At 34.9% G+C, this 24,340-nt stretch overlaps 2 protein-coding genes across 2 annotated transcripts; both read left to right on the top strand.

Moving 5' to 3' along the window:
* The first annotated feature begins 3,693 nt into the window (after positions 1 to 3,693).
* On the top strand, positions 3,694 to 9,680 carry LOC134260498 (FMRFamide receptor-like). Its single transcript, XM_062743051.1, has 2 exons — positions 3,694 to 3,888; positions 7,456 to 9,680. The coding sequence occupies exons 1-2, from the start codon at positions 3,798 to 3,800 to the stop codon at positions 8,547 to 8,549; spliced, it is 1,185 nt and encodes a 394-aa protein (XP_062599035.1). The 5' UTR covers positions 3,694 to 3,797; the 3' UTR covers positions 8,550 to 9,680.
* A 12,985-nt stretch (positions 9,681 to 22,665) lies between these two features.
* On the top strand, positions 22,666 to 23,700 carry LOC134260497 (putative nuclease HARBI1). Its single transcript, XM_062743050.1, has one exon. The coding sequence runs from the start codon at positions 22,666 to 22,668 to the stop codon at positions 23,698 to 23,700; it is 1,035 nt and encodes a 344-aa protein (XP_062599034.1).
* The last annotated feature ends 640 nt before the right edge of the window (positions 23,701 to 24,340 follow it).

Genomic DNA, 24,340 nt, shown 5'->3' with positions numbered 1-24,340 from the left:
TTGCTGCATAGGTAAGGGAAGCTGACAATAGAAAAGTTATAGTCATCACGTTTATCATAGAGCTTGGTTGTTAGATTACCATTAACGTCTTTTTCAAGTAAAATATCAACAAATATGAAACAGATGTGTCAGATTCTGTGGTATCTTTTATCTCAAGCTCACTAGGATATATCGTATCGACATAAGAATGGAAATTAGTCTAGGGATGTCAACGAATAGTCGACTATTCTACTCTCAGTCGAATGGACCGACGATCGAATAATGAAACGACATTCGAATATTAAATAAATGCAAGTAAAGGAAGTGATGATGAAATTCTCATCTCAGAATTGAAAAAGCGGCCTTCCTCTCGTAGCGTACGTCCTCGGACGAATAAGAGCTCAAACACAGTATTTAATATTAAATATTTTTTAAAGTTCAAGTTAATATCCAAATTGTACATATGGAAAAAACAGTAATTACATACCGCGATAATTATTTCTCAATCACTGACTTTTTTGTTACTGTAGTAAATTATGCAGCGTTATACTGGACTTTGAAAATTATTTAATTGACTTGTATACCAATTATAAGTATAACCTCTAGGAATTTCAAATGCTAGGAACACACAATATTTGCATACCCATGAAGTTTTTTAAACTTCGATAATTATCAAAACAATAATCTTACATAAAAGACATTTTGATAGCTTTGGCAATCCTTAATTATCAAACAGTATTTAACAACATCACCGGAGGTGTGGATAGTGTGTGTTTACAATTCCCATTTTCCAATGTATTTCTATTTTCCAATTTATCATACTGAATAAGCTTTCAAAAACACCGTGCTATAAAAATATTTACATTTCCAATGTCTTTGTCCGAGATAAAATTACCAATTGTAAATGTAATTTATTTCCTCATGAATGTCTTGGCGCGGTTCCCCCCCAAAAAAACCACGTGTAGGGCGGGACAACACCTAGAGAGAAGCAGGCTTGGAGCCCGTGGATTGGCGGAATCAAAGCATGTAAATATAAGGAATAACTGTCAGATTTTTCGAATTCATGAAGATGATCAATGGATTGGCTTGTGTGATAATTTTATGCATAAACGCCTTCGGCGTTTATGCAAATCAGCACACAAGCCAATCCATTGATCACTTCATGAATTAGAAAAATAAGACAGTTATTCCTTAAATAAATGCTTAGAATAGTCGACTATCGTTCGAATAATGCAATCGAATGTTCGACTAAGGAAAATTTATATTTTGACATCCCTAGAGATTACCATTGTTAATTGATAGTACGTCGTCGATATATCTAAATGTCGAGTTGAAGGCCACAGCAAGTGTTTTCTTCTTTTCACGCATAAGATTTTGCACAAATTCTGATTCATAGGAATACAAAATAGGTCTGCTAATAACGGGGCGCAATTGGTACCTATGGGAATCCAATAGATTTAGTAAATTTTTGCAAAAGTGGGTCAAACTCCTTGTGCAATAAAGTGGTACCCAAAGAAAGAATACACTTGTGAAATATAAAAAGCCATAGTGCCAACAATCAAGGATTAAGGGCAGGTTACAGTTTTTGTGGACAAAACAAGCGGACATTCTGAAAAGATTTTTTTTGTTTAAAATTTTAAGATCAACAGCCTCTTGTCTTCATAAGCCAACACAAGGTAGAAAACAAGAAGATATTTACCAGATGTCATTTTCTTCAGCAGCCATGACAGGTCTCACGCTATCTCCTGAGATTTAATCCTGAAACTTAAATTGGTTTTATGAAATTTTATTTAGTCAGTTTTGGACATACGTTACCGTATTTTATTAGATATTAATAAACATAGCTAAAACTGATTTCCAGGCAATCTTTTTTATTATTGTATGTTTTGGAGACCTGCATCGGAAATCTGATAGGTTGTTCTGAAATTAGTCCCTAATGGGTGAACCCGAAGTGGGGGGGGGGAGGCTTTAGGATTTCTTCTCGCCTGTCCGTTCGTGTCTCCATCTGTCCGTCAGTCTGTCTGATTTAAAACTGGTTTGGTTTTCAGCACTTTTTTTCGAAAGGCATGTTTTATTATATCTTTGGAATGATATTTAATGGTTAAGTTTGTTTAATGCCATTTTGTTAAATTTAAGCACGAAATATAAATACGATACTCACTGAATTATGGTGTGAGTAAAAATCGTAAGCGAGTTAATCCCCCCCCCCCCAAACCGTATTACAGAAATCTGAGGACTTGCCTGCTTCCATTATACAAAACGAAATCAAGCACAAATTATGAATGAATAATGGAACCAGAAGTCTCTGAAGAGACTGTAGTTCTACTGGTCTGTATGTGTATAAAGGAAAAGTAGCACTTGGGTTTGACTTTTCTTTTTTCACAGAAATTTCTATTTTTAGTAACCATGGCAATACCGTTCATCGAAATCAGTGTAGTCTACTTATGTGCCAAGTTATATTGAAATCAGACCAACACTGTAAGAAGAGTAGCGTTTTAAAGGATATTCATAGAAATTTATAACTTTAGTAACCATGGCAACACCGTTCATCAAAATAAAAAACCGATGCACTAGATTATGTTATCTTACGTTAATCTTCTTGTGTAAGAAGTTATATTGAAATCAGACCAAAACTGTAGAAGGAAAAGCGTTTGCAAGGAATTTCACAAAAATTTCTATTTTTAGTAACCATGGCAACACCGTTCATCGGTGTATTAAATTAAGTTTCTTAGTGTAGACTACTTGTGTGCCAAGTTGTATTGAAATCAAACCAAAACTTGAGGAAGAGTAGCATTTTGAAAAATTGTTTACAGACAGACGGACTGCTAAAAAGACGGACGGACGACGCACACCTTACCATCGCATAAGCTCTTCTGGGGCCCGTTTTACAAAAGGACTAACGACTTGAGACCAAATTGAATTTTTAGTATAACTTTTTAATAAATATTACATTGAAAATTATTTTGAAGGTTTTAAAAGGAATAAGGTATGACGTTAACACAAACAATTTCAAAGAGAAATATTAATTTTGCAAATTATTACAACAATCTGAAGTTTTTGGTCTTAGTCGTAAGTTCTTTTGTAAAACGGGCCCCTGGTCTCTGACCAGTACAGCTAAAAATGAAGAATTCGACATTATTGCACCTACATTCAACCTATAATGTCCAACACGCTTCGAGATAAATTTTGGTATCTATTGTATTAGAATTTTTTGTAAATGTGTGATAAATGACAGGATATGAGATAACTACTTTGGCATCTCTTCGAGCGACCAAATGCTCTCTCTGGCATTTTTAACAAGATTTGGGAAAGATAAAATAATCACCGAACTTTTTCGCAATGATGAAGTATCCATGTTGTATATGAAAATGTGTGTATATTTCTTCAAAGTATAATTCATATACGAAAAAAACTTGCATGGATGTGAAGAATATACACCGATACATGCACAGGAAGGTATCATTTTCTTTCTATATGCCATGTCCAATAGTTTCTCAGAAAAAAAAATAGAACCACAGTATTGGTTAAATTACACACAACGGAACTTTGGTGTTTGTTAGCATAAGGATTAAAATGAATCGATCGATAACGATCATTATAATAGTTAACGTACTATAAAGCATCCTCAACTGGGCGATAATGTCAACAATTCTTTGCTGCACATTCGCTTAAATGACAACGAAAAACTAGGATATTTGTTTAAATTTGCTCAACATGGAAATGATTTTAAGTTCTGAAATATTGATGTGCCTGCTCATTTAAAATGGATTAAACGTCAGAATAATTAATTATTGGGATTAATCAAGACTTTCTGGATAATGCGATTAACTATCAAAATATTAATCTTTGCTGTATCAGCTTGGGATCTTATATCGTGTGTGCAAGGATCTTTAATATGGAAATTTCCAGGTAAAACTTGCTGATACCGGTATTTTTTAACATGTTTAAATGTATACTGGAACATCCAAATTGTTCTTTGAAACTTTAATTTTGGGTTTCTCATCTTGTACTATTTATAAATTGTACCTCACTGAAAACTATTTACAGTTCATTAACCTTAATATGTTCAACAATTTAAATTGTTTATGGATAACCTCCTTATCTAAAACAATACGAATTTCCTACTTTTTTTTGAACAAGTTACATATATTTGTAAGCAAACTTGATTGTGGTTTCGCGACCACATTTAACTAGTTTTCTATTATTTCATATGAGCGTCAAATACGCTTTATTTACCAAATAATGTTATGTCTGAGAGCTGTTTTTTTTCATGTTTGTGTATGGTAATATTGAATGGATTGTAAATTTTCCTATCATTCATTGTAATGCGAAAATCTTTTTATAGATTTTTTGCAAAATTTGCTAGCACTGTAGGAACTTAACAATACAACACAAATATTTGATCAATTAAAAGGATAATATTTTTTTGTATCTTACAAAAAAGATAATGCACCAAGCTATGTTTACATAAACTGTACGTTGAAATGTGGAACAGATGTACAAAGTACTTTTTCATTATCCAATTACGTACAAACAATTAATTTCCTAAATATCAAAGTAATTTAAACTTAATTTTAGTACATATATCAATGAATGATAAATCAGTTGTCGATATATAGACCAAATTTTACAAAAGATTCCTCCCCTCCAATGATTGACAGCCATATTAAAAAGGGACAAGCGATGCTGTAAGGAGAATGATACTCCTCTTTGCTACTCGTGCATGCATATGAGTATAATAAAAAAGTTTAACGGACAGACGTACACCCCATCACTACCTACCCCCACCCCCCAAATTAAACACACATATTTTCAAGCGAAGGATATAATAAGAAATGGTTTCAAACATACCTATACACCTAAAATACTGCAATATTTTTTTAAAAACCAGCATGATATATAAAAAATCTTATTCGCAAACTCATTCATTTTTAATCGAAAATAAATTATAGATGTATCTATGGACTACGAGAGGTACTAAATATTGACATTTATCTCTGAATATTCCCAAGTTACACATGTAAATGGATAGAATTTCAACACAGACATTTCAGATAAAAAAAGACTAATAATCTCTAAAAAATCAGTGGGATTAAAAATAATGGAATAAGCATGCGCAGAAAAAATTAAATATTGTGAAATGAACCCCGACAAAGACAACTGAATATATTGCGTACATCTACAAAGTACATGTACATTTTCATTCCCCTAGTGATGCATGTCTCTTTGAAATCGATTATGATTTCATGTTCAGAAACGATTTTCCACCAGTACGATGTTTATTGTCCAGCATGGTATCCTTAATATTCTAGAATTTTCAGTGTTTCAATTTCTGCCAAAACTGATTATAACTTCCATTCTTATGTTTACATAATCATATGCTTAAATGTATAAGAATAACACAGCGGTGTTGATAGATATATAGATATAAATACAACACATATCAACACACTTTCTTATTAGCTACTTATTTCAGTAAATAAACGTACTTATCGTTGTATGATACATGCACGTTTTGAAACCATTTAAAACTATAAGCTGGATAAAAAAAGAAGAATACGTGATTTGCATAAAGTATTTTTTTCTAGAAAACGTCAGTACTTTTGTAAATATTGAGTTAAATTGATTAATAATTGAGAATAGTTCTCGCTTTATCATGTTTGTGAAATCACTAAATAATCTGATTGTCGACGTCGATTGACATTTTTAAAAGATCTGCATGACGTTCAAAATAATGTCAAGGTGATTAAACTTTTAAATAAAAACAATATATAATTTTAACTCATTTCTATACAAAACGGTGTAGATTTCCAAAAAGTATTGGGTTGAATGTTTTGTATTCCGGCAAACTTACAGCCAACGATCCCGTGCAGAACACCTGACGCCAAAGTCAGTTTGTCATTCTATTTGGCCGACTAATCGATAAATTTTAAACCTAATAATCGAAGGCGAGAAAAAAAAATTCTAAAAATGTTTGACTTCGAAGACAAATATATATCTCTATGTTTATACAAGGAGGCATGATTGTTTAATTTGAAATTCGAAGTTTGCTTACCAGCGAACAAATATCTGTAGTATCTAATGAATGTTATTGAAACAAGATGTGTTTGTGAAACACTATGCGCCCGGCGGCAACAAAATTACAAAAAACTAATTTTAGCATATAGGTCACAGTCAAGGTCACAAGGTCATTGGTATTAATGTTATTTGAAAGAACTTTAGTGGTGGAGAATGCATACCAGATATGAAGTCTATATCTCCTTTGGTTCAAAATTTATGGCAAAAGTTCGAAAAAGCTATTTTTAAGATTAACGTCACAGTCAAGGTCACAAGGTCAATGACTTTGATGTTATTTGTATGATCTTTATTAGTGAAGTATGCATACCAAATATGAAGTCTCTAGCTCCTATACTTCAAAAGTTATGGCAAAAGTTTAAAAAAGATATTTTTAGCATGTTGGTCACAGTCAAGGTCACAAGGTCATTGACCTTGGTGTCTTTTGAAAGAACTTTATTAGTGGAGTATGCATACCAAATATGAAGTCTCTATATCTCAAGGTTCAAAAGTTATGGCGAAGGTTCAAGTTTTCAACAGACAGACAGATAAACAGGCATACAGACAGGACCAAAACAATATACGCCTCGGATCTATCGATCCAGGTGCATAAAAAACAATATACGCCTCGGATCGATAGATCCCGGCGCATAAAAATAGTTGAAAGTAACCAAGCATTACTGTAGGTTCAAGATAGAATAGAAACTATGAGTATGTAGCTATATATATATATATATAGAGAGAGAGAGAGAGAGTGAGAGAGAGCAATAACAGTTTGGGGGGGACCGACCAAAAATTAAAAAACATCCATTAAAAAGTATTTGACATACAAAATTTAATAAAAGGAATGGTCTTCTGAAGTTAGGAGAAATAGCCAAAACTATACAATATATTCTATGAAATAACTAATTTTCGTGGTGGTTTAATTTTCTTGGTATTCAAGGTATGAAGAGACCCACGAATTTATGTCCACCACGAAATGCAATTTTTAAACATACCGGTATACTACTACTAAAAAATTCTTCACCACTAATCAAATCCCGAAGAACCAAAACATTTTCCTCAATCCACAGAAAATTGACCACTCGAAAATATGTGATTCTACAGTATTGTCAAAATTAACATCCTTCCCATCTCGGTTCATACGTACGGGTGTTAATCATTTGGAACCCCCAAGGTTTTGTACATTTAAAGTAAACACACAATTAAGAGATTTATGTAGTATATACTTGTATGTCGGGTTAAATTAAAAGATGTTAAGTGCTTTTATCCATGCCGTTTTATCGTACACTACTGTTCTTCGTAAACAACTGGCAAGAAATTATCAATTCATAGATAGATTTTTTCGGATATGAAAAGGAAGCGCTCAGTATCAAATGGATCAGTTGGTGTGCTAATGATATTTTTTCTTGTCATTTTCAGGAACAGGTAACCCTCAATGTAACGAGATGGACCCACTGAACGATACAAATAACAGTTCCTCGGAGCTCGAGTCCGATAAAAATTTCTATGAACTCGCCGTCTTCATCAATGGGGTGATTCTTTACCCATGTATATGCATTCCAGGACTACTTGGAAACGTACTCACACTGGTGGTTTTATCACAAACGAATATGCTTTCTTCTACCAACGCATTCCTGAGTGCCCTTGCGGTGTCGGACATGGTTAGCCTGATCAATGACATAATATATTTCTCTGTAATGGTCCTATCAAAATCAAGTCCGGAAGTGGCGTATCATATTTACGTTCATGTGTACCCGTTTGCTCATTTTGTTTTCAATATTGCTAACTCTGTCTCGTCATGGCTTACAGTGTCAGTTGCAATAGAACGATTTTTGCTCGTTTGTTTTCCCGCCAAATCTCGGACTATGTGTACACGATCACGTGCTATTGCAGGAACTGTGGTTATCAATGCTGTAATGCTGAGCGTTTCATTGCCGTACGCTTTCCGATATAAAGCAGTCCCCGTGTTCGACAATACAAGAAATGTGACCATGCTAGAGCTCAACTTGACCAATTTGTGGAAGGATGAACAGTTTTCAGTATACTATTCATGGTGTATAAATTTTCTCAGGTGCAACATACCTCTTGTCATTTTGATCATCCTTAACGCCTGTATCATCAAAGCGCTTTTAAAACTTCGTGCTAAGAATAGATCACGGTATATACATCGACAAAGGGTGACATTCATGCTTATTATCATCATTATGAAGTTTTTGTTATGTACAACGCCAGATGCCATTTTGTCGACATTTTACGGGTATGGATACACGGAAGACAATTATCGAGTACGCGGGATCCGTGAATTTACAGACATGCTACTTGCCTTAAATGCCGGCACCAATTTCGTTGTTTACTGCGTTTTAAGTGTGACATTTCGAATGAACTGCAGGAAACTTTTCTGTCATAAGGAAGTTCCAAATGGTGCGTCAAGGGACAAAAAATCCGTGTACAAGCTCTTGTCAGATAAATCGATATTTTGGAAACAAAACAAGAAAAACAACAGTAGCCTTTGAATCAGGGATAAAACACATTGAACTGTGAACTACTAACTAATGAGGTGCCATACAATTTTTTTTTCTTATAATTATTCTTTTATATGATTTTCCGTCCCCTTGTAGTCTTTGTAGCTTGTTTTGATCATGCCCCGATGTAATGAATGACTTTCTAGTTGAACTCAATGTTTAAAATATTTCTTTCCTATTGGTTTATATGAAAATAAATCAAACAAAGTAAAGAAATGGTCTTCATTATCGCTTTATCAAACTGTTAATCTGCAGGAACACGATCAAGTGTCAGTACATTTTATATGACTACAATTTTGACCTCAGTTAAAGTCTGTTTAATTTCATGATCCCAGGACCAAGAGTCTTTTAATGCATGTCCTTAGAGAGTTTCTCCTTTTTTTATGCAATTAAAGCAATTTTGTTTTCTGAAATATAAATATTAACATTAAATGAAAAACGGTAATAAGAATGTTTTGATATGCAAACAGTAAAATTCTGTTGTAACGAATCAAAATTGAATCTCTGCATACTTTCTCATATATATTTGTAGCTCCCGATACCTGTACATGTATATTGAATCTTTAGTGTAAACTGAATACACCAATTCCGAATTTCTTTAAACCTTTCATCACTCATCAAAAAGTATTTAAGAGAATATCTTCCTTTTAAATTTCTGCAATTTTATCAAAAGTCTGCCTCGATAAAAGATTTTTGTAATTTTTTTATGACTGCTGATTCCGATACATGTATCCCATTAATTTAAGACAATGTTATTTATGGAATTGCTGTCTAGTTAGTATAGTATGTCAGTGATTCCTTATATTTCCATTTCATTGTGAAATAAAATTGTAGATTTAGATTTTAAAAATGTAGACAGAGATTTAAATTACACTAGGACTCCCATGCCAATTTCAATGTAGTCCTCGCCCACTAACGACAAACACAAAGGCAGCCGCGCGAGATTTAAATGCATATTTGGCCTCCCTAGCGTCAGGCACAGAGACAAATGAGCACGAGATTTGCATGCATATTAGGCCTTCCTAGCTCCTGACCTATCGACCTGCCTAATTTAAAATCCGGTAAAATTATCAAGAAATCAACTCCTCTAACTTTCAAAGAGTTGTCACATAGAAAAAAATGGAAATATATTTCTATAAATGGACAGGTCATAGACTAATATTTTACATGTTTTACAAAACATTAAAAGAGTTTTTTTTTAACTTCACCATTTGTTTTGTCAGGTGCATTTTGAATAAACTTCCAAGAAACTTTCTTTACATTTGTCTTGATGTTGAATGCTATGTACATGTATACCTCATCATCTCAAGCCATGGTTTGAAATCCTCATATAGCTCTCGATAATGGGAGAGGATCATTTTGACCGTGGTTTGCGACGATGCGTATACATTAAATGTGTATACATTAATTTAAAGATAATTTATGCTCATTTGTGAGGATATGCTCCTCTTTGCCCTCGTACATGTAGCACTTTGGTCTATTTTCATTCCACTTGCAAAATCTTTGTTCATACCGATATTTTTTCACTTCTATTTTTCATTTAATAAGTAATACCCAAAAGTATTCAAGGAATAACCACTCTGTAAGGGCGACATTGTTTTACACCAACATGTACTGATGTATATATGTTAAAACAATGATGATGTTCAGTGTAGATATGAATTACTTGAATTATTATGTAGTAGTGCAATTTTTAGAAGGTCCTGACATTCGTTACTTTAGACAATTGATAATTGGTACTGAGTAATCAATAAAGAGGTCTAGTAGAAGAAATAAGTTGTTTTTATGTTGATAAACACTTTTTCAATGCAGAAACATTGTTTTTTTTTACTTTGCGCGGCCATACTATTATTAATCTCCATTTATTTATTTATTTTTAGAAACAGTTTCTCTTCGATCGAGGTATCTGTATTATAAAGAAATCTGTAACGTATATAATGCGAGTGAAAAAGCTTATAATAAGAGGAATTCAGAAGAATGCAAAAAACATTATCTTTTTTATTCAGATTATAAAGAATATTTTTGTAGGCAAAAAGATGTTGCTCGTCTGCCTTTTCTTCGTCAGTAGATCTTCCAAATTTGCTTTTATTTTTAAAACATCATCTTATATTCAAGTAAACGATATTGAGCCATACATTGTAATTCTGAATATATATATATATATATATATATATATATATATATATATATATATATATATATATATATATATATATATATTCAGAATACAATTGAATTTTAAAATATGCAATAATATCATTAAGCTTAGCCCAATTGCTTAATCCCAGAGATTAATCCCTAGAAAACATTCAGAGACAATAATTTGTTGACGGATGACAGACAGCTAGACAGACACACAAGGGTAAAACAGTATACCCCCCTCTCCTTTGGAGCGGGGGTATTAATACTGAATATCCATTTTAAGCTCAATATATGTAAGAGTAATTACTGAACAAATATAAATTTATACATTCACTTTTGTACGAAGATCTTACCGACTATGGAGTTAAATGGCCTGAATAATAAAGTAAAGAAAATTATTATAATGAGCAACTCTATATCGTCAACGTTCCTTGTTTTGGAAATAACATGTAACTGACATCTGCATGTAGTTTTGTGTTTCCCAGTTGATAAAGTACAATGATGAATCTTCAATACGAATTTTTAAACCAAAGCAGCTAACTGACAAATAACTTGTTGTTACAGGACTTCAACAACCTTGTTCAGTCACCAGTTCGCAAATACTATGGTCGTCATAATCTCGTTTGTATAAACAAGAAATCTAAAGTGTTTTACACTTACTTTGTCTATGGATGACTTCGCTAACAAACAAATACCCCGCTTACCTAATAAATACAGGGGGCTCATGACACAAGTGGCAGGTCATTCTCTCCCTAAGCATCCGATTCCACCTCGATGTTTCCTTAAGATTTTATGCCCCCGTAATCGAAGATTCGGGGGTATATAGTTTTTGTCGTGTCCGTCCGTCTGTCTATCTCTCTGTTTGTCTGCAAAAACTTGAATCTTGCCCATAACTTTTGATATAGTGTAGGTATGACTTTCATATTTCACATGTGTATTCCTTGTGACAAGACCTTTCTTTGGGTACCATCAAGTTTGACCTTGACCTTGGAGTTTGACCCACTTTTACACAAAAATTCTAAACTTTTACTTTGGTCATAACTTTTGAAAGGTAGATAATAGGTCTTTCATACTTCACATATATGTATTTTTTTTAGGATAGACCTTTCATTGGATACCAACAACTTTGACCTTTTGGCCTTGACATCTTGATTAAACTGTCTTTCAATGAAGACTGAAAGACAGAGCAAGAAAGCTTTCCTCAAGGAATCCAGCGATAATGTATGAAAGCAATGACATTATTCTGCAAGAAAATCTTATATAGTGCTGAATATGTTTGTACCGTTTGTCAAAGGATGCTTTACAAAGAAATGGTTGTGCGCTTGAAGCCTGATAAGTTTCCTGTTCAAGAACTGTTGAAGTCATGCAAAACATACATTAAAGGACCCAAAATTTGGAATGGATTTGTACAACTTGTCAAAGATATCTGAAAAGGTGAAAAATGCCTCCTCAAGCACAAACAAATAAACTGAATCTTACATTAGAATCAAGTGTAGTGAATGAATTGACAGACTTTGAAGCTCGACTTTTGGCAAAACGAATACCCTTCATGAAGACAACAGCCCTCCATCGAGGAAAACAAAAAGGAATAGCTGGATCAGTTATCAATGTTCCATCAGAATGATGAATGATGAAACTAGTAGCCATCTACCTCGTACACCAATTGCATTTGGAATCATACCAGAAAACAAATATTTCAAAGCCATATTTTTTTGTGAGAATATTAGACCAACTTTTTAAAGTTTTTGTAAACTATATATTCAAAAACTTTCGGATTGTTGAAGGAGAATAACATTATCAGGATGTTACTGATGTTTCCAAGACCTTGGTTTAGACTTTTTGAAAGAGGATAGTGACCTATGGCATCACCTTACAAGACATAAAGATGCAGTAGCTGAAAATATATACCCTGATGAAGATAATTAGAATGAAGAAACACCTGACAATTGTGAATTAAATTCTCAAGAAGAACAGGCTATGGATATGTGAAAGGACTTCCCTCTCGATACATGCATACAGTCCACAGATCCAGCTCTTGATGTTATATATAGTCAGATCTTAAACTTTGCACCAGGAGAAGGGAAACACCGGTTAGTATTATGACGGATCCTGGGTGTAAGGAGATGGCATTCCCTAAGCTCTTTCCAAGGGGATAATTTGGTTATGATGCTATAATAAATCTGGATTATTCACTAAAAATGTAGAGTATTTGTTTTCCACAGTATGTTACAGAAACACAAGCAAATAATGGATAACATTTCAATTGCCATGAGGAAGACATATTCATCAACAGGTGATAGAAATATTTACTCCAGCTTTATCAAAGACCATGACAAACTTTCTGGACTAATTTTGAAAGATCACGCTTATTAATCTTGCAGACAGTCAGAGGGTCGCCCACTTACTGGAAGAAAGCTATGTTCAAACTTCTTGCAACAGTAAAGCATTTAGGAATATTTACATTCTTTGTTAACATCAGCAGATCTCAAGTGGAGGGACACATTGCAGGTTATAGCGCGCCAACAAGGAAATGTCTTGACTGATGAACAGGTTGATAAACTATCATATGATGAAAATATGCACTTCTACCTTCAAATCCAGTGACTGCTGCTCAACATTTTGATCATCGGCTTCAGACCCTTTTCAACACTCTTCTGTTGTCTTCTGCTCATCCTCTGGATTATTCGCCCGCGTGGCGCAGTGGTTTTCCAGCAGTATGTTACAGAAACACAAGCAAATAATGGATAACATTTCAATCCTTACGTCAACAGGTGATAGAAATATTTACCCATGACAAACTTTGGGACGTGGAAAGATCCGGTCCTTCGGATGAGACCGTATAAACGGAGGTCCCGTGTCGCAGTAGGTGCTGGCACAGAAAGCTAAAACCCTCACTGCTCAATATTTACCTTTGTGCCGAGTATAGGACAAAATTGCAGGTCTCCGCCGGCAATTGGTGGAACAGGTCTAAACTATCATATGATGAAAAATTGCACTTCTAACTTCAAATCCAGTGACTGTTAAACATTTTGATCATTCAATCAATCATCCTCTAGGAAAAAATTAAACAAGAAGCCTATGGGCCACATCGCTCACCTGAGCAATGTAGCTAGGAAAAAAGCATAAATCACTTTATTTTTCAAAGGTTAAAACCTAAAAGTGGTCCCAACCAATCCTTAAAAAGGAGAGGGTATAACTTAAACAAACTTGAATCTACACAAACTAAGGATGCTTGCATATTTCTTTGACTACCTGTGGCTTTATTGCCCTTTACATTTGAACTTAAATTGTGGTCCCGTCCTACCCCCAGGGGTTATGACTCGAACAAAATTGAATCTACACTATGAATAGGACTAATCATGGCTTTGCTATTCCTGAAAAGAAGATTTTAAAAGATTTTTCTACATGTTTCTATGTAAAACTTGGATTCTATGTTGTGGCCACGCCCTACCCCCAGGGGTGATGATTTTAATAAACTTGAATGTCCACTATCTGAGGATGCTTCCATAAAAATATGATCATTCATGCCTTTGCTATTCCAGAGAAGAAGCTTTATAAAGAATTTTCCTATATATTTCTATGTGAAACTTTGACCGGCCATTATGGCCACACCCTACGCCTAGGGGTCATTATTTGAACAAACTTGAATCTCCACTACCTGAGGATGCTTCCATAAAAATACGATCAATCAAGCCTATGCTATTCCAGAGAAGAAGATTTTTAAAGAATTTTCCTATGTATTTCTATGTAAAAACTTTGAATGGCCATTGTGGCCCCGCCCTACCCCCGGGGGTCATGATTTGAACAAATTTGAATCTACACTACATGTACCTGAGGATACTTCCCTATAAGTTTCGTCTTTCCTGGCACAGTGGTTCTTAAGAGGATTTTTAAAGAATTTTCATATATATTTCTATGTAAAACTTTGATCAGCCAGTGTGGCCCTGCCCTACCCCCAGGGGTCATGATTTGAACAAACTTGAATCTACACTACCTGAGGATGCTTCAATATAAGTTTCATCTTTCCTGGCACAGTGTTTCTTAAGAAGAAAATTTTTAAAGATTTTTCCTCTACATTTCTATGTAAAACTTTGATTGGCCATTGTGGCCCCGCCCTACCCCCGGGGGTCATGATTTGAACAAGCTTGAATCTAAATTACCTGAGGATGCTTCCCTATCAGTTTCATCTTTCCTGACACAGTGGTTCTTGAGAAGATTTTTAAAGAATTTTTCCTATATATTTCTATGTAAAACTTTGATCGGCCAGTGTGGCCCCGTCCTACCCTCGGGGGTCATGATTTGAACAAATTTTTAATTTACACTACTTGAGGATACTTCCCTATAAGTTTCATCTTTCCTGGCACCGTGGTTCTTGAGAAGAAGATTTTTAAAACATAGCATCAAATTTTCACCATTTTTGAATTATCTCCCCTTGAATAAGGGCGCGTGGCCCTTCATTTGAATAAACTTGAATCCCCTTCACCTAAGGATACTTTGTGGCAAGTTTGGTTGAAATCAGCCCAGTGGTTCTCGAGGAGAAGATGAAAATGTGAAAAGTTTACGACAACGACGACAGACGACGGATAAATTTTGATCAGAAAAGCTCACTTGAGCCTTCGACTCAGGTGAGCTAATAATGTTCATATAGGATAGAGTTGCAACAAAAAGGCTGGCCTCATGCACACATAGTTAAATGGATTGACAATGCACCTACTCCTGAAGATGATGAAGTACTGATCAAACTCATAGGCGACTATATCTCATGTCAAATTCCAAATGTAGATGAAAAACTTTACTCTTTGGTAACATCTGTTCAGCAGCATAAACATTCAGCAACATGCAAGAAAAAGGGAACTTTCTGCAGATTTTGAATTTCCTTCCCTAAACTACCATCAAACACTACCGTCATAGCTAAAGCTTTACAAATAAGTGACCCAATAAAACAGGCAGCAATTAAGCAGAAAAATCTTAGTGTATTGAACAAAATTCATTACATTCTCTCTACTAGAGGCACGTTCATTATCTGTGGATAGTTTGGTTACAATGGCTGGAGTTTCTAATGAAGACTATGAGACGGCAATAAAAACTACAAATTATGGAAGGACTTTTGTCATTAAACGTCCTCGACAAGAAATTAACACAAACTATTATAATCCAGATTTACTCAAAGCTTGGAGAGCCAACATAGATGTTCAATTTTGTTTGGACCCAAATGCCTGTATTACTTATATGGTGGTCTATATAACGAAGGATGAAAAGGAAATGGGGCAGATTTTACAAGCAGTTTCACAGGAGACAGTTACAGAGAATTGGTCAACAAAGCTGCGGAGATGTGCAAAGGCATTTTTAAATGCTAGGGAGCTCAGTGCCCAAGAGGCTGTTTAAAGACGTCTGAGTTTTTCTCTCTTTAAATGTAACTTTCGCAAAGTTTTTGTTCCTGCAGACTTGCCTTCAAACAGAATACTCGAACCACTATAACAAATAAGAGAAATGGAAGATGGGGACGAAGGTATTTTTAAATAAAAACATCATTGATAAATATGCAGCTCGGCCTACAACCATGTCAGAAATCTGCCTCGCAAACTTTGCTGTTTGGTACTTGCCTGTACATGTATATGGCCCAAAATTACAGATATCTCAGATGGTGAAGCAGATACTGCGTCAGTTGATTCTAAGATAATTGAACTAACAAACGGTTTTGGAAAGAGGAAGACAGTAACTCCTGCCGTTCTCCGTTATCATTGGAAGTCAAAAATAAAGGAGCCAGATTCATTTTATTACAGTCAAATATTGCTTTATTTTCCATGGAATAATGTGGAAGACTTACTTTCACTCCCATCATATGAGGATTTTTACTTAGCTAACTTAGCTGAGATTGACACAAATCGAGCAGAAGTAGAACACCATACAAGCATCATAGACAATGCAATGGAACAATTAGAAACAAATGGTCCTCCTACTCACATATTTGATGAAATTTCTTCTACTTCAAGACAAGCAGATAGTGAGTGTATAGAAGAAGGAACTTCTCCTGACCCAGATTCAGCAGTTTTACAACCTACTGAAGAGCAGTTAGCCAATGCAACAATATTCAATGCAACTTCAACACCTATATCAAACAGTATTGAGCTTCAACCAGGTGTTCTTGCTGATGAAAACTGATGGTTAGATCACTCAATGAAAAACCAGAGAATTGTTTATCAAATTGTTCAGAATTGGTGTACTTCAGTTTCAGGACAACATAAAACAAGAATTACCTCAGCCCCGTTACATCTCTTTGTATTGGGATCTAGGAGTTGGAACGGGAAAATTACATCTTATATCATCAATATACCAAATGGCAATTAGAAGACTGCATTAATTGAGAAGAAGAAAATCCAGAAGACATTAAAGTTGCTTTAACGGCACCAACAGGAACTGCAGCCCATAATATTTCAGGTACAATTTTACACTCAGCAATTCTACTGCCACTTGTACAAACAAAAAGCTGCACAAAATTATCAGCGGACAAAAGGAATACTTTGCGTTGTAAAGCGAGTACTCTGAAGTTATTCATTATTGATGAAATATTGATGGAAGGAAGTACATATTGCTTGAAAATCATTACAGACTTTGCGAGATCAAGGCATCCTCAGAACCTTTTGGTGGCATATCAATTATTGTCTTCGATGATTTATACCAACTTCCACCAGTATTAATGCAGTTTGTCTTCAAACAAGTTTCGGATCCTTTCGTTAATTGTATGGATCTCTATGGAAAACATTTTCCTTTACGGAGTTAACACAAATAATGACGCAGAATGGAGATTTAAGATTTGCTAATCTTTTCAATAGAGTCAGGACGGCGTCACACACAAAAGATGATGTTGCCACTCTCAAAACTCGCGAGATATTTGTTGATAGTAAAGATTACCCGCATGATGTACTTCATGTTTTTTCAACAAACAAAACTGTAAATGTGCATAATTATCGAATGCTTGATAAGTTAAACAGAAAGTGTGAGACTTATGCCCATATTCACACCTATGTTTAAACTAGGATTAGCTGTAAGAAGGACTCACATTTTTTAAATCTGTTTCACACCTGCTTCTCAGGAGTGAGTTCTTCTCAGAAATTAAGGTAAACCTAAACCTGGTCTAGGGTAGGTTTAAATGTAGGTTGCGTATCTATGGCTCAGATAAGTACAGCTCAGTGGTTGATCCGTGGATCACGTAAGCCGGGTTTAAACCCCAGTTGAGTCGGGATTACCTGAGTCGCATTTCTGTTGCACGCTATAAAACTGAGTAAGGTTTACCTAATCTTGACTTATATAAAATGTTGAAGGATAATAGGTTTCCTAATATTACAGCACTTCAAAACAAGTTTTAATACTAATAACTGGTTGAAAATTAAAAAGATATATTTAAAAACAAAGATATATATTGATTTAAATTTGTAAATTAAAAATGCCGAAAAAATGCAATACAATTTAATTCAAATCACGGCGTCTTTCATAGGAACTCAAACCATAAGAAAATATAAAACTGCAAACAAAACTAGAGGTACTGTGAGCAATGACCTCACTAAATGATACCCCCACCTCCCATAATGTCGATGTTTTGCTATTGTTTTACGGTAATGTGTGAAGTCAAAAAGAGGAATAACTCATCTTATCAAATGTTATCCAGAAGCTTCTATAGGTGACGTCATAGGATATAAATATAGAATATAATGGCAATGTCCATGTTTTGCTATGGGAAACTTAAAATATCTGTCGAATAAAAAAGTAAAATAAGAGGTGCACAATGGCAATATGTAATAAAGATTCTGTGAAAGTTTCATTAAATTTCACTCAGTAGTATAAGAGGAGTTGCGGATAAGAGATGGGTACCCCAAAGCGTAACAGACGGACGGACGTACAGATGGACGGAATTACGATTACTATATACCCTCCCGCTTTTCAAGCGGGAGGTATAATAAAGCTTTTGCAAAAGACTGAAGAGAAGTATATATACTGTAAATATGGCAATTTTAAAACGTGCTAATTTCAGCGAATTTTCATTTTTATTTTGAAGAGGGTATTCAGACGCACCAAAAAACACAAAATACACCATCCTGAAACCAAGCACCTATGTACTTTCCCCCACTTATATTGTCAAACTTCCGAAAGTTATTTTTGAACGAGTTGTTGAAAATCGACGAAATCGACTTCTTCCGGCCGAGATCAGCTATGTGTGACGGAGTAATAGAGAAATGTTTGAAAACAAGAGAAAGCGACGGAATGGTGCTGGATAAAAGCTTGCAAATATTTTATTTCAATAAATTAGAGTACCTGATGCTGATAAACAGCCCACTTTACCCCAGAAATCCTTGAAGTAAGTCAGTCAGAGGTCCCAGGCGAAATTCACAATGGCGCCTAGTTACAAGCCTTGGATATTTTATAGTATAGAGGGGTAGACCTATATATACTTATCATACGTCATTTACAGAATTACATGGGGAGCGCCTATGCAAAACACAAGATATGGGTAATTAATAAAGGAACAATATATAAATTTAGATTTGTAGTTTAAAAAGATCAAATGAAAAAAAAACATATAAGACATTATTTTTGAGAAAACACATATTAGCTATGTTTTCTAGAGAATTTTTACAGCGGCAAAATGAATAGGGGACGAACATGCCCTCCCTCCCCTGGTTCCTACGGCCATGTAGATAGCCTGATTAATCAAATAACTGAAAGACTTTTTATTCTTAGGAAATTCGGCATCGTCATCAATTCGTTAATTTGATTTAAATTTGGTATATTAGAAAGTTTTTATAAAATTCCTGTTTATGTACATTTATGTATTTTAAAAGTACCTTCAAAAACTTTATATTACAGCTACATCAGTGTTAAAACGGCACATTGAACAGCTGTTAAAGAGTTGTGCAAAAAGAAAAATCCCCATGCAATGGCCATAAAAATTTTAGTAGCTCTTTTAAGGATATCTGATCCTCAGCAAGGAAGGATAACTCCAAAAATTAATATTTAATTTGAAATGCATTAAAATGAAGCTTGAAAATTAAATTTTCTCGTGCAACAATTTTTATTTTATTCATTTTTATAAGATTCAAGGTTTTTGGAAGTCTTAGAAAAAGTCCTATAAAAGTTGAAATTTGTACCCTATAAAAGAAAAAATATTAATATACAGTTTTAGAGAAATAAGATTCTCCTGCATCCAGCCTTAGATACCAATGCTTATTAGCATGATATGAAATAAAAAGTGATTTGTGGTGTCTTGCAATGATAGAAAAAGTCTTTTACACTATGAATTATAGAATGCATGACGGAAACAGAACACAAAAAATACCAAATAAGTATAAAAATCATGACAATTTCTCTGAATGCCTGGATACCTATCGTTTTTCAACCTAAAATATATTTGTTGATCAATTTGCAATTAGAAAATGCATTGCTGATATTCCAATTTCCTTTTTCTGTAAAAATATTGGAGAGTTGACGATACTATATAATATGATTAACTTTAATCTCTAACTTGAAAGAAATACTGTGGATAAATTTACATAGCTTTGTGGATTCAGAGATACTTTTATAAGTATATTTGATTAATTAAAATCCACCTGTGACGTCATTCTTTTGTTTGAACGCTCCATTATTTATAAGGAATGGAGCGTTCGGAAAGTAGGTCAACCATTGTTATATTTAGTATAACACAATATCTTTTGATAATTTTTATTTCAAGCAAAATTACTTCACTTTTTATTAAATGAAACATTTACAGAGACTTGAAAATCGGATCCGGACCTGACACATTTACAATGGCTATTGTTATTGATATCAATATCAATGTCTTTATGTCCTTGGAGAATTTCGCTCAAATTCCGTTTTTGTGCTGCGGTTGTTCGTTTGTAGTTCCGGATAGCATTCGATCTATGGCCAGTTACCTCCGAAATAAGCTGCTCATCCACGCCAGCGTGATACAGTCGAGTTGCTGCTGAAGCGCGTAACGAGTGGTTTGTTCTAAATCCATGTAGTCCTCCCTGTTTGCACAGATCAGAAACAACATTCGCAAGTTTATGCCTACCAATGGGCTGAACAGAATACCATTGTTCCTCAGTTGGTTTTGCAAGTGGGCGAAGATAAAACGCGTCACACACTTTTACATCGGGACACTTACTAATATATTTCTCATAATATTTCACTATACATCTGTTAGGCATTTGCTTATTTTCATATGCTTGGACAGATTTTTGGGAAATTTTTCTATGTTTTAATCCACCTTGATTACTCTTTGATGTGTCCTCCGTATAACTAAGAAATTTCCCCTGAGCGTCCTCAGAAACAGATAATTGTGAACGGTCTCCTCTTCTTAAAATTCGATGCTCTTGTCCCCCACGTAAAGCGAAATGAAGGCCAATTAGATAGAGTAATGTATACAGAAGCTGTTCAGGATTGGTGTCCCCTAGAATACCTTTAGACCACAGTATATCTTCCTCGTCCTCTGTAATTGGTAAAGCCTGTTTTTTTGCGCCACCGACATTATCTTTGGCCTTTGATTTCATAACATTATCCAAGGTGTTTTTTATTTGAGAAAACTCATCATCAATTAAGAACTTGTAGTTATATCCAAGGGTATCCATGTACAACTGTAAACAGATCACAAAACTATACAATGTTTCTGGGGGGTGTTCCGATCCGTCTACTTTTTTGGCTTCACACATAAAACGTGACACTGTGTAATTCAACTCATCCATTGTCATTTTATCAATATCAACAAGAATGGGACTAATATCCGATCGACTTTTCGACATTTCATTCCGAAATCTTTGCCACTCTCTGAATGTGCTGACGGCCCACCGTATTTTCGATCTAGTTGCGGGTGCAAACCTGAAATAAAATAATTTTGAGTAAGAAAATAATCATCATTCTAAATTTGATATTGCATCTTGTTTTCATCTTCGATCCTTATAGTAAATTATCCTGTTCTATAAAACATGCTATTAAAATAGAAATATACATCTGTAAAACTTGAGAACTTAACTGTTTTGTTTGTAGTTCTGAAATTTCCTTGTCCGTTTTTAGATCGCCAAAGCGGCATTCTTTTTCCACCTTTTCTGCCGTCAGAACGAGTAAATCGTCATCTGCATCGTTAATATCGGAGCATTGAGGCGCATATGGCTCATTTTGAACAGGTTTTTTGAGATTGGGCTGAACTTCTTCTAATCCTAGTATATCAGATACTAAATTATCAGTGTCATAGTCAGTATCAACCTTGTAATGTCGCTGAGTCAAGAAAATTTCATCATCACTGCTAGATGCTTCCATATTGATATGATAAAGAATCAGTAGGTATAGACTTTTATAGTTGATTTGTTTTAAATGACCCTTCCATTACTTTAAAAATAGGTCACCCAACTCTTCCTGTTTGTCATGGTTGAGTTGGTGCAAATGACCTCTCCATTACTTAAACAATAGGTCACACCATTCTTCACGTCATTCTTTGAATGACCACTGTCTACATTCATAAAAAACAAGGGGCCCAGTAAAGGTGGATTTTAAGCGGGTCAATATACTCGTAGCACTCCATTCCTTAAAAGCAATGGGCCTCGGCCCCTTCGGGGCCTCGGCTCCATTACTTTTAAGGAATGGAGCGCTACTCGTACATTAACCCTTACTTAACTGCTAATTTTATAAACCTGAGGATCGGACTGCCTTAATACTGCAAAATCTATCAATGCAATCATCATTACCATAAAACATTTCTGCAACATCGAAATATTTGAAATATCGAGATATTCTACCCAAAAATCCATGGAAATGTTATAAAGCCGGGTTTAAACCACCCCTACACCAGGTTCAGAATTTACCGTAATTCTGAGCCGTACTCAGTCAATCCTTACATGCGTGCAACGCGAAAACTTGGATTTAAACCCGGAATCATTGATCGAAGGTTTAAATCTGAGGTATGCAACCGGCCATAACTATGGAAGACCACATAGATGGTGTAGAATGGCTTGAACGTATTGACCAACTGTTTGTTAGACGACCTAGAACTATCCGTGATAGATTAGATCCATTTCTTTTTTATGATGAGGAAGACTTTCTTGTGAGATTCCGTTTTAGTAAATGTGACACTCTCCTTATAATGGACATGCTTGGAAATGATCTAGAACCAAATCAGAGAAAACTGATGTCAGTTTCACCCCTCAACCAGCTTTTGATAGTGTTAAGAATTTTTGCTACAGGAGCATTTCAGCAAGTGAATGGGGATTTATTTGGGATTTCGCAGTCAACAATAAGTAGGGTTGTTAACAGAGTTTCCCATGCTTTGGCATCAAGATATAGGGAAGTTATTCAGTTTCCTCACGGTAACAACCTGCTTCAGGTACAGAGGGGTTTCATGGACACTGGAAGAATTCCCGGAGTAGTCGGTGCAATCGATTGTACCCACATACCAATTCAGTCCCCTGGAGGTAGAAATTCAGAAGTTTACAGATATAGAAAAGGATTTTTTTCTATTAATGTGCAAGCTATATGTGATCACGAGTGTAATTTCACAAACATTGTAGCTAGATGGCCAGGCAGCACCCATGATAGCAGAATTTTTGAAAACAGTAACATTTGCGCCAGGTTTGAGAGACACGAGATAGACGGAATATTATTGGGTGACAATGGATATCCGCTTCGACAATATTTAATTACACCCTTATTACATTGTAATACTAGACCTGAAATAGCTTTTAACAATGCATATTGTCATTCTCGGGTTAAAGTTGAAAATGCTTTTGGAATTTTAAAAAGAATGTTTCCCTGCCTCAGAGTAAAGCTCGGCCTAAAACTTCAAACAGTACTACATGTAATAGTGTCATGTGCAATATTATATAACATGCGTAGAAAGTGGAATGGTCGTTTGCCATTCAATGACGATGATGATATCAATGACCCCATCGTTCCAGTCCCAGTACCACAACGTCCCAATCAGGGAGGACAGGCCATCAGAATGCTCAGTAATGAATAAAAATGGGAAAAGGTATCTATATATTTATTTTATTTTTGAAATCTCCATAATATAATAAGCAATTCATTTTCAAAAGTTGAACGGCTGCCATATCTGTGCACATGTATTATCATTATTTTGATTGTGATTAGTGTTGTTGTTTCCATCTTTGTTGGAACTGACTTATTCAAGTTTGCGAATTTTTGCGTCTATATATTGTTTTTTCAAATGCAGAATCTCCATTTTTAGCTCTACTGGTCAGAGACCAGAAGAGCTTATGCGATAGTAATGCGTCCGTCGTCCGTCCGTCCGTCTGTCTGTCTGTCTGTAAACAATTTTTCAAAATGCTACTCCTCCTACAGTTTTGGTCTGATTTCAATATAACTTGGCACACAAGTAGACTACAGTAAGATACATAATTCTGTGTATCGGTTGATTTCGATGAACGGTGTTGCCGTGGTTACTAAAAATAGAAATTTCTGTGAAATTCTTTCAAAATGCTACTCCTCCTACAGTTTTAGTCTGATTTCAATATAACTTGGCACACAAGTAGACTACACTAAGATACATAATTCTGTGTATCGGTTTTTGATTTCGATGAACGGTGTTGCCGTGGTTACTAAAAATAGAAATTTCTGTGAAATTCTTTCAAAATGCTACT

This window comes from Saccostrea cucullata, unplaced genomic scaffold, assembly GCF_032062105.1.
Source record: "Saccostrea cucullata isolate Sc308-1 unplaced genomic scaffold, CSIRO_AGI_Scuc_v1 ctg1323, whole genome shotgun sequence".
NCBI classification, from domain to species: domain Eukaryota; kingdom Metazoa; phylum Mollusca; class Bivalvia; order Ostreida; family Ostreidae; genus Saccostrea; species Saccostrea cuccullata.
This window is presented reverse-complemented; position numbering and strand designations above follow the sequence as displayed.